Consider the following 12,025-nt stretch of genomic DNA (forward strand, 5'->3'; position numbering starts at 1 on the left):
GAGGAGAAATACTTTTTATATTCAGGGCGGTTCTATCAATTATTGTGAAGTTTTTGAATAGCATGTTTATGTGTACTTGCATATCTGCACAAAATATACCCATGGATGAGCATACACAGGGAGAGAATTATGAAATGGGCAAAGATCACAGTTTCAAATGAGTTCTTTGAGCGATCTCTCTTTTCCTTCAGTGGGTCTCACCTACTGCCAATCCGTAGGTCCAGCTTAGTATAATGTGAGGGTATTTAGGCACATGACGCTGAATCAATATTTTACCAGATCCTCACCAATCACTTTGTTGCTGGCCTAACATCCTCTTTCATTCCATGTACAAGGTCTTTTTCCCCTTTGACCAAGGCCATTCCTGCTACTTCTATTTCAATAATAGGGCTCTTCTCCATTCTTTTCCTGGCATCTTGCCTTAGTTTCTTGCCGGATTTTTAAAAGCTGGGATTCTGTTTCATGCACTCTGCTCTGTCTGTTAACTCAGGTTCTATTTTGGAGCCCTAGCCCTTTTAGGGGAAGAAATTTTCACTTCCTTCTACTGGGATTTTCTTAGGCTAAATGCTTGCCTCACTGGACCCTCTCCCAGTGGCCTGAGGCTCTCCACACCTCACCTGCATTCAGACCTTTTCTAGGCACATCTACTTACAGTCTTTCTGGGCTACTGCAATCAAAGTCCTATCCAGATGATCTCACATTTCCATGTGTTTGTCAGCCCTGTCTTAACATCACAACATTTTTCATCCTTGAGGAAAGTCTAGGAAATAAAGGGCATCAGCATAGCAGGAAACTGGCTGGAAATCGGAGAGGCTTCTCTAATAAGCCTTCTACTTTCTTTGTTCTACAACCCACAGAGTTGAGCCCATCTTTCCTTGATTATCTCAAGTGGGGGGCTCATTTAGGACATTTGGTCATTTTACTCCTGATTTTCTTCAAAGGACAAAAAATGAGCTTAGTGACTCTATAACTAGGTCAAAATTTCCCAGAGTCTCTTTACATATTAACTGGCAAATAAACAGAACTCCAGTGAAGAACTATTCCTTTTGGGCATGAGAAGTTGTATAGAAGGTGCCCATGGAATGAGATCTAGCCAAAGGCTCACAAGTGGTGCGTTGTAGTCTAGACTCTGCCACTTACTACCTGGTCTACACTTACTACCTGATCTTGGGAAAGTCACTTACCTTCTGTGTGTGTGAGTTTCTTCATCTGTTTAAAAATAAGTAGTTTTTAACAAGGTTACTCACAGGGTTGTGAGGATTTCCTAATACAATGGATGTGAATCATTGTCCAAATGGGAGATACTAGCATTAAAAGATCCCACCTGTCACTGTTGATAAAAAGAATACCTTGTTTATAAGAGTGTTTAATGCCACCTTCATACATTTGTCATGGGATTCTTTGACAACCATGAGTCAGAGATTTGCTCAAGGCCATGCAGCTCTAGAGTGAATTAAATGCCCAGGTCTCCTGACCCTAAGAGCTGGGTGATCTGTTACATTCCCACTGTGGAAAGACCATCTCTGACAGGACCTTCCATTCAAGGAGGGCAGAGGTGCTTCTGGTCATGCTCTGCGCCCCATCTTACCCACTGCAGTCTGGTCCTGCCATGTTTGGGCTGTCACTCCATTTATCTTTCTAGGGAAGATGACACAGGGCACTTCATTTCTGTCAGTGTTAGGAGGCTTCTGAGAGATGATGTGCCTCTTTTGGGAGCCTGACTTGACTACTTTTTCTCCCTTTTGTTGCTGGGTAAATTTTGTCTGAAGGAAGAAGAAGAGTGGCCAGTTATTAGAATGGCAATGAGATCACTAGTGTAATCTCTGCTGGTCTGTTGCCATCATTCTCTTTAGGAATGGCAATGGCCAAAACCAAAACCCTTTGCCTTCAGGATATGGCCCCTTGCATTCTCATTCTCACCTTCCTCCACAAGAACATGCAACCCCTGAAGCTATGCATTGTCTTTCTGTACAAAGAACTCCAAATTACCTGGCTTGCCTTCCAGGCACCAGCACTGGCAAGTGATGCTGGGGCAGCTCCAAGTCCCTGTCAGACTTGTAGAAGGTCTGAGAATGTGGGATGGCTGGTGAGGAAACCAGACCTTCCATTCACAGAGGTTGCTATCTATAACCTTGACTTTTAAGCAGCTCTTGGGCTCAGTTGTGGCTTCCATGACTCTCTGGGGATTCTCTCAGAACCTTAACTTAGCATTAATTCCACTTTGGTGCTTGTATAGAAGTGAGTTAGGCTGAATCCGATTTTGACAGGCTCGAGTCCTTCATGCTTTTATTGCTAATATCCTGCCAAGTAGAACAACTCTGCTTTCCATTTTATGTACCTTACTTTGAAAGGCTGGAGTATTAGGGAGGCTGGCAATAAAAGATCATCTGGGACACTCTTCCCCCAGCAATAGTGCTCTCCTGGAGGATGGGTCAGGGACTCCAACTTCCTAAAAGTGCCTGTATTAGTTAGAGGTGAGCAAAGACAGCCACAGAGAAACCCTTCCCTAACTATCTTGACTACAGGCCTCTCTGGAAGAACTAAGCTCAACACCTTGGCTCTACATGCTGAGGAATGTCAGGATGTGGAGCTGGGTTTCCAAAAAGTTTCTCCCCCATCTCGCATTGTACACTTGGACAAAGCAGCTCTGAACTGAAGAAGAGGACTTCTGATTCATGCCTACCCTGTGACAGGACACAGCTGCACAGTGGAGAGCACATGTCTTGATGGGGTAAGGTTGCTAGATGAAGCTAAAGACAAATACAGAGAAAAACTTCATCAGAACTCAGGACACAAGCACTCACTGGAGGACCTCCAGCCCAGGAGGGCCATCCCAGAACAGCTTCCAGGTAAATACCTCCAACGAAGGAGTTGGGAAGTGAAGTTGAAGCAGTGATTCTCCAGGGACTTTAAGGAGACCTGGTTTGAATGCTGTAATACCTTTTGTCTTAGTAGACATTTCATCTGGATGCAAAGGTCATGATGCCAACCCCACAGACTCAGGGAAGTAAAATAAGGAGACTGGGCCAGATGAACACTAGAACCACAAGACTTTAGGGCTGTTTGGACTCTATGGATCATGGGCAATATTCCATAGAGGCCTCTACCATTAAGCAATGAGAGGACATATGCAAATGAGTAGAACAGGAAAGTTGGCATTTTATGCCCATAAGCAACAGAAAAGAGTATCCCCAACCTGAAATCCATGTGGAACCCAAGGCAACTTTAGTACTTGGGAGTGGGATTAACTCCTTGACGCTGAAGATGGGGGAAAAAAAAGAAATAACATGGCTCAAATATAGGATGCTAGGACCAGAGTGTTTATTCCAGGAATAAGAAGATCAGCAGCAGGCACTTCCAGGAACCAGGATGTATAGATTGGAGGTCCTGTTCAAGCCCACAGGCATTCTCAGTGGGAAGGGAAAATAACAATTGGGATGTTACAATCATCTCTTAATAAAGGTCACACATCACACCCAGAAATGGCAGAGGAGCCAGCAGAGATACAGACAAGGTTAAGGAACCTGCCTTCAAGGGGCTATAAAAGAATCAAGAAAGTACAGTTATTCAAATGAGAGCTATGCACAGAGGCCCAGAAGGACAGCCAAGAGACCCATTTCTCATCCCACCTCTGCCACTCACAAGCTGTGTGTTTGGAAAAAGTTGCTTCGCATTTTGGGTACCTCAGTCTCCTTGTGGTCACTAAGGAGATTGGCCAAACTGGCATTAGAGTCATCCTCTAACTGTGGAGTAGGCTTTTGACATCAGTGGGATTCCAATCCCAACTCACAATTTTGGACTGAACTTGTTATTATTTCCCGCTGTTGAGGCCAAAACCATTCAATGCCTCTGAGCAAGGTGAATCTTAAAATGGCGTGATCTCCTGGGGAAGAAGGAGGGGGGTGTATTAAAATCCCTTATAACATCTGACAAAATAAATCTGTGTAAGCAAGGAAACTCTTGATGACATTCCTCTGAGTACAGTATGTTAATGAAGACATTATCTAAATCCAAACCTCTAAATTTGAGATCAGGGATCTGGGGTGGAGAGAGGAGAAGCAAAATGCTCAATGTCCTCCAACACATAAACGATGACTCTTCAGGACAGGAACCCAAGTGTCCTGCCCCTTAATTTAGGCATCCTGTTGCCCTCCTCCAACTTCAGACACCAGAAAAGATTTGGGGATTTACTTCCTTAGAGCTCAGCAATAGCAAATGAGCCAAACATTGGAAGCTGTTTGGTTGCCACTAAGGGGTATGTTCTTGCTCTTCTGAGTATCATTTGCCCACCCTGCCTGCTCACCTCCCTCTCCTTTCCCTGTTAGTATCCTCCAACCCATCCCTCCACCCTCACTTAAATGAGCCTTTATTCCCACGGGGACACTTGGCTCCACATACTGAAAAGATTGTTAATTTCTGTCTACTGATGTGACACTTTACAAGGCAGAGAAAAGGATAATGAGCAATATTAATTGGCTATGAGGGCAGCCCCAGCTAGGGAAGTAGGTGTTTTATTTCCTACTCAGGTGAGGACCCTCTCAGAGGGGCAGAAACTGGTCCAGAGTTGTTTCCCCTACCATTCAGGCAAGCTAGGGATGGGTTAAGTCTCAAGAGCCTCGTTTGTACTCCTGAAAGGGGGCAGGATACTTGTTTGTGAGGGGGCTGGAGGAGGGACAGTGTTAAGTGTCAGGTAAAATGGACATGAGAACTGGGCAGAATTTAAGCTGAAACTATGGAATGGTCAGCTCTTTCACAGGATAGTTTGCTGCTGTCTCTAAGACTCCTATCTTACCTCCATATTTTGTTTTGATGCTGGTACTAGACCCAGACTCACCAACCTGTTCTCTTTGGTTCCCAGAATGTTTCAAAGCAAAAACATTCAGTCTTGCCCTCTCTAGGCATTGCTCTGTGCACCCTCCTCCCTCTCTTTAAAACTCCCTTTTGCTTAAGCACTGATCTCAGTGCAGATATTAAGAAAGGGACTGAGTTTAGCTACTCTGTGCTAAGAAAACATGTGTGTATGTGTTTTCAAACACATCTATTTATTTGTAAATATATTAATATAAAACATATGAATAATATATATTAATAATGTCTAATTAATAATATATTAATAATCAATATGTAAATCTCTCATAATCACAGTGAGCAGAGATAATCCTATTAACATTTTATTTCTGAATTTTTTTCATGCTCTCATAAAATTATATATATGCGTAAAGATATATATATATATTTACCACTTAAGTGGTTGTCATTTAACACTGTAAAATACATAATTTTCAGATGGTAGGGTTTCTGGAGATAGTTGGAGCAGGGGGCTTCTTAAATAGCAGTAAAGCAGGTCCCCACCTCCATTTACCCACCACATAGACAATGACAATGACCCACATCCCAAAGCTATTGGGAGGTACTGCCAGGGATTGGTGCATGGGTTCCCTTTATCTGGCACTAATAGCCACAGATAAAATACACTTTAATGCTTCTCTAAGAGTAAAGTTAATGAGATGCCCACCCCTCCAGAAGACAATATCCTCTGTGAAGTCTGAAGTTGATTTTTTGAACCCTTGCTTTCCCTTCATGAGTCTGATTTGCTGGAGAATGGGGCTGTAGGTCATGAACATAGGTATAGAACTTACCTCCACTCAAAGGAGGATACTTGTGCACGGGCTTTTGAGAAGTTTTTTTATCTTTAAATATCTTCCCCTTGTACTGGAAGTAAGAGTGGGCTGCCTTCCAGGAAGAAAACCTGTGAAAAGAATGGCTTCTGGTCACAGGGAGAAAGCTAACAGCTAAGGAGGCTGGAGCATGGAGCACAAGGGAACCAGAACAGAGACAGTCCTTACAGAGAATGGAGTGTGTAATAGAGAAGAGAAGAGACTAGGCCTTGGAGTGCTGCCTGTCAGAGGCCCTTCTTCTGCGGCCTCCTCTGTGTCCAGGCCTGGCTCCAGTGAGGACCTGCCATGCATAGTATGTTGGAATTCCCTTCTGGAACCAGTGAATGGAGTCTTTAAAGAACCTACTGTACATAGGTCTGAGGTGGGGGTCAATCCCTGGGATGCTTGCTTGAGCATCAGAGTATGAACTCCCTACTTAACCCCACCTGGTACAGCCAGAGTGTCTGACTGACTTCCTCTCAGGTCCCAATCCCTGGTTTCATCCTGTCCCTTGCTGGAGGTCATGACCCTGTCATTGTATTCCCAGCAGCCCTTTCCCTGGAATAGACAGACCTCTGCTCTTCACATGAACTTGGACTCATATACTCACTGGAACCTGAGAACTACTGCTCCCTGGAATCCCTCACAATATTCTTCATCTCTTTCTCCGTGGCCCCGAACCCCTTGCTGTCCTTCAGCCTACTCTTGCATTGGCCCCCTTAAGGTCGAGTCTCGGCTAAGACTGGATTTATTTTCTATCCCGACTTGGCTCTGATGGTCTTGACTGCTGCCCTCCTTCCTTTCCTTAAAGGACACTCTATTTGATCACAGTTAGTTTCTGCCATTCCATTTGCTGAAATGGGTCTCCCTCCCATTATGGAGCTCCCAGTGTGACATGATGCATTCTTTGTGGTACTTAAGAGACAGAGAGACCTGGTTTCTCATCCTGGCTTAACTAATTCCAAGTGATCCAATGTGTCTCTTAATTCCTTTGAGCCTTGGTTTACTCATCTATGAAACGGGGATAACAACACTTTGTTCCACCCACCTGATAGGGTTATTAAGAGGTTCGTCTGGGATAAGATATGTGAATACAGTTTATGCAATATAAAACTCTTTATATAGGAGTATACAGTAAAGCAAGGAAAGAATCAACTACATAAGGATTAGGGATTCAAAGCCTCCCTGAAGCACCCCTATATTTCCTAAATAGGTATAAGAGACTGCAGAGCACTGACTCGAGCCAGGAACAGCATGCATTTCCCAGGGGATTCTCATTCTCCAGAACCAGGAAAAATTTCTATTTAATCCTGCTCAGCAGAACTAAGTCAAATCTAGTCTTAATGCTAGGTAACAATTGGTGTTCAAAAGGCTAAACTTGTTATCTTGAACTTTGCTTTTTAATTTTTCTCAATCCTGTATTAAATAATTTATTATCATAGGGATTTTAAAATAAAGGTTAGAGATTAGTATGCAAACTTTACACTTATTTTATAATAAGGTAATGTGTGTGTGTGTGTGTGAGAGAGAGAGAGAGAGAGAGGAGAGGGGGAACCCTTAAGACTTGGAATCACATAATAATCTAAACATCTCAATTAGCCTTGTCTTGGAACATTTCAGCCAGTTGTCCTCTGGTCACTGTCACCCAGGGCACTGCCATTCATTATGTGGAAGATATAGGCTGGAGCCACAGTGCACCACAGGAGTAAATAACCACCTGGGAGAACCTGAGCCAGTGTCTCAGTCCAAACCTTGACAGGATAGTTTAGAAACCAGTGGGCCACAGGTTGCATATGTCCTGCAAATATTTTGTTTGTTTCATTTTTGTTTTTTGGCCTTCAGAGTTTCCTTACCATGGTTTAGTTTTGAGTTAGTTGCCACATTTGCCACTTTAACTTTCAGAGATAAAAGCCTAAATGTCTAAGCTCCTCTTGAAAATTGAAATATTATGGTATTTGGACCTAACAGAGTAAAACTCTGCTGTCTTACTGCCTCAATGGGGCTCCTTAAGCACAAGTGCAGTTGTGTGAGTCTTGACAGAATTTCTCCCCAGATAGCCATGTTCCATACTCATGCTTAGGTGAGGAACCTATGCCTAGTAAAATTAACATCCTTTCCCAAGCATGTGGCCAGGGGATGTGAGACCCAGGCACTCTGATCCCCAGTCTTACTTGACCTTCCATCTTCTGATTCAGTTTCAGTGTGGGAGTATGAGAGACCAAGTGTAGCAAGTAGGATAAGGATACACCATTGTAGTTCCCATGAAAATGGAAACCATGAAGTAGAGAGTTAGAGGAAGACAGAAAACTCTTTAGAAAGTCAAATGTGTTTTCCTGCCCTTATAATCCTTGGGCAAGGGGAAATAGTTACCTTTTCCAGAAGTACATAATGATGGGGAAGAGAGACATGATAGTCCCATGGAAGATGCTCCGATCTAGGTGGCCCTCTGCAATGGAAGCAAGGATAGCATCCTTCTGGGATTCAGAGATGTTCACCTACCCATAGAATGGGAGCCTGTCACTGACATAATTCCAGGGAAGGCAGAAAACCTCTCGTGACCCCTAGTACCTATAGGTACCCTCAATACCTATAAGACCATCCCCTCCCCAGAAAGCGGCATGTTATCATGCAACTTCTAGTAAAGGACATCTGGTTGACACAGGACTTAGGAGGTGCCTATTAGCTATCATTTCTTGTGGAAGAAATGCTTCTTGGCAAAAGCCCAGAGAGAAGTGGGAGTTCCCTTTACCCTCAGCCTTGGAGGAATTTCAGAATTCAGGTAGAGCTTTAGGATGATATTAAGTTTGGACCTCATTAGCATCACGTCATTCTCGTTGTATGCCCGGTTGACTTGCAGCATATGAGCTGAACTCACCAAATTATTAAATCTAAAAAGAAGCAGTAAGCAGGAAATCAGCTAGGAGAAGATCAAAGCAGCAACTAAATAGGGCAGCCAGCCCAGACCCATTTCTGACATAAGAAAGACAGGGCCAATCCTTGGCCAGGTTGAAACTTTATTCATTTAATCATAATGCATCCATTGGCAGATATTGAGCACCTACCACAGGTCAGGTAATGTGCTAAGTGCTTCTTCAAGTGTATTTCTTTACTGCAAATGCCCTTTATCCCATCCTCCCTCCACCCTTGTCTCTGTACGAGTTTTGCCTCTGACAACTTCAGGAACTAAGGGCTATCTTTTTCTTTGTTTCCCCTTCTCTGCTGACACTTTCACAATTACCACCACTCTCCGAGGCAAGATAGTGCTTTTCTCTTGCTTTTTTTTTTTAATTTTCTTATTTTTCTAAATTATAGTAAAATATACCTAACATAAAATTTACCAGTTTAACCGTTTTTAAATGTACAGTTCAGTGGCATTAAATACATTTATCTTGTTGTTCAACCATCAACACCATCTCCAGAACTTTTTACATCTTCCCCAACTGAAACTCTATGCCCATTAAATAAAAACCATCCATTCCTCCCTTCCCATAACCCCTGGCAACTACTTTCTACTGTCTCCTAGTGACATATTCTTTTACTAACCATCAAATATCTGTCAGTTATACCTTGTCTTGATTTAAGTACACAGTTTATTTCTCTCAGGCCTCAGGCAACTTTATATTTTATATTTTAAATATATATACATTTATTATATATATATATAATGTTTCTTTATTTTGTATATATATGTATATATATATGTATTGTGCATATATATATATATATATATATATATATATATATATAATGTTTATTTCTTTATTTTGGTAGACAGTGAAAGCAGGGGAGGGGCAGAGAGAGAGGGAGAGAAAGAATCCAAGCAGGCTCTGCAGTATCTGTGCAGAACCCCATGTGGGTCTCAAACTCACAAGCTGTGAGATCATGACCTGAGCTGAAATCAACAAGAGTTGGACATTTAACTGACTAATCCACACAGGTGCCCCTCTCTCAGGCCACTTTAAATATTAACCATTTAAAATTTTCCTAAGAGTAGACTACCAATGTTTTCCCTTTATAAGCTTAATTTGCAAATCGGTTTATTTATCCAACCAGCAGACATTTATTAAGGGTTTACTCTTTGCCAGGTGCAGTTCCAAGAGCAGGGATTCAGCAGTAAACATGGAAAACAAAGTTCTGCTTTTCTTTTTAGTTGTCCAAATGTACTTCCTGCACCTATCATCCTACTTCTTAACTCTTATTTGTGTTTTGTCTGCCATCCAGATCAGTTTGTGGGATCTTAGAGAATAGAGAGCATGTCTTAGTTGTCTTTTGTATCTCCTATGTCAAATCCCGTGCACAAGAATGAGTAAGCAATCAGTAAGCACTCGTGGAACTGAGCCAAATGCCTCACTGGGGTGCAGTGGAAGATCTCTTAACCCAATTCCTCTAACTAATGTGCTAAGTTACCAGGTGCTCTGAAATTCTGAAAACACACTGATACCTGTAACGTGCTCACTGTATACACTGGTTGTACCTTTTGTAATACACTCTCACATTTTTCCATTGAGTTGAAGCAGGTATATACTGAGAATTATCCATGTTTCTTCTCAAATATTTTTGCCTATTGTATTTGTTACTATAATTTGTAATTTATAAAAATTGATAAACTATGAACATAAAAAGAAAAGGTGTTTGCTGTTTCTGTGAAAACAAATTTCAATGCATTGGAACATTCCAGTAAAGACAAGCTGCTTTTCAAAAAGTTGCTATTGAGTTGGGTGTGACAAAGCAATTTAAAACATTGAAAAAACAAGTATAAAAATCCAGAAGGATTAATTGCCTTGCAGTAACCTTTAAATTCTCACTCCACTTTAAGGAGAGAAAAAATTGGGCTGCCTGGATGGCTCAGTCTATTAAGTGACTGACTCTTGATTTCAGCTCAGGTTATGATCTCATGGCTCATTGGTTCAAGCCCCACATTGGGCTCTGCGCCCTCAGTGCAGAGCCTGCTTAGGATTCTTTCTCTCTTCCCCTCTCCCTGCCCCTCTCCTGCTCACTTCTCTCTCTCTCAAAATAAGTAAAGTAAACTTTAAAAAAAGAAAGAAAGAAAAATCAGAATTAGCAGATAGCATTTTGGATATAGTTTGTGCAAGAGAAATATGTGGATCTCCAATTAGAGGAATGGCTTTGGCTTTACATCAAAAGTTTGACAGGTAAGTGAAAGTACATTAGTATGATTTGACATAATAATAACTGTTTAAGTATGGAGCTTCTTCACAAAATTAAAAATAGAATTGCCATATGATCCAGTAATCCCACTACTGGGTATTACCCAAAGAATATGAAAACACTAATTGACAGAGATGTATGCATCCCTATGTTTACTGCAGCATTATTTATAGTAGCCAGATTGTGGAAGCAGCCCATGTGTCCACTGAATGGATAAAGAAGTTATGCTATACATACACAATGGGATATTAGTCAGCCATAAAAAAGAGTGAAATTTTGCCATTTGCAACAACATGGATGGAGCTAGAGGGTATAATGCTAAGTGAAATAAATTGGTCAGAGAAAGACAAATACAATATGATTTCACTCATATGTGGAATTTAAGAAACAAAATAAACAAAGAAAAAAAGGAAAAAACAAGAAATGCACTCTTAACTATAGAGAATAAACTGATGGTCACCAGAGGAGAGACTGGTGGGCAGATGGGTGAAATAGGTGATGGAGATTAAGAGTATACTTCTCATGATGAACACTGAATAATGTATAGAATTGTTTAATCAATATATTCTACACCTGAAACTAATATAATACTGTATGTTAACTATACTGGAATTAAACATTTTTAAAAAGCTAATCAACCAGAGGCAAGCAAAAACAATAATAATGATACACAATGAGTGAAGTAATATAGAAGACTAAGTGACCTGTATGTATGTACAGGGGACTTCCAACTTATATCAACTTAAATACCACTTATGCATCTCTGTCTTTATTTTTAAATTAGTTTAGAACTTATAACACAGTTCTCAAAAAAAAAGCACACCACATCTAAAATATAGACTTGTAAGACAATCAAGCCATTCTACTTTAGTACATAAGGTATCTAATCACCATGTATGTAGTACATCTTTTCTATGGGGAAAATGTGTTCCAGGGGCGCCTGGGTGGCGCAGTCGGTTAAGCGTCCGACTTCAGCCAGGTCACGATCTTGCGGTCTGTGAGTTCGAGCCCCGCGTCAGGCTCTGGGCTGATGGCTCGGAGCCTGGAGCCTGTTTCAGATTCTGTGTCTCCCTCTCTCTCTGCCCCTCCCCCGTTCATGCTCTGTCTCTCTCTGTCCCAAAAATAAATAAAAAAAAAAAACGTTGAAAAAAAAAATTAAAAAAAAAAAAAAAAAGAAAATGTGTTCCAAATTTCAAATC

The 12,025-nt window shown here is 41.4% G+C and overlaps 1 protein-coding gene across 5 annotated transcripts in view; it reads right to left on the bottom strand.

Moving 5' to 3' along the window:
* Window positions 1-2,288: 2,288 nt before the first annotated feature.
* The window catches only part of RGSL1 (regulator of G protein signaling like 1), a 113,768-nt gene continuing 104,031 nt past the window's right edge, over window positions 2,289-12,025 (bottom strand). Inside the window, exons 17-21 of one of the 5 annotated variants that reach the window (XM_049634127.1) lie at window positions 8,407-8,545; window positions 8,028-8,152; window positions 5,640-5,749; window positions 3,791-3,883; window positions 2,289-2,750 (exon numbers count right to left, since the gene is read on the bottom strand). In XM_049634127.1, the coding sequence (XP_049490084.1) occupies window positions 2,680-2,750; window positions 3,791-3,883; window positions 5,640-5,749; window positions 8,028-8,152; window positions 8,407-8,545 (538 nt within the window). In that variant the 3' untranslated portion in view covers window positions 2,289-2,679. Of the gene's footprint in view, window positions 2,751-2,965; window positions 3,884-5,639; window positions 5,750-8,027; window positions 8,153-8,406; window positions 8,546-12,025 lie in introns of those variants that run through there. The other 4 variants (XR_007458746.1, XR_007458745.1, XM_049634125.1 and 1 more) reach the window with 4 other exon arrangements.

This window comes from Panthera uncia, chromosome F1, assembly GCF_023721935.1.
Source record: "Panthera uncia isolate 11264 chromosome F1, Puncia_PCG_1.0, whole genome shotgun sequence".
Taxonomy (NCBI): Eukaryota; Metazoa; Chordata; class Mammalia; order Carnivora; family Felidae; genus Panthera; species Panthera uncia.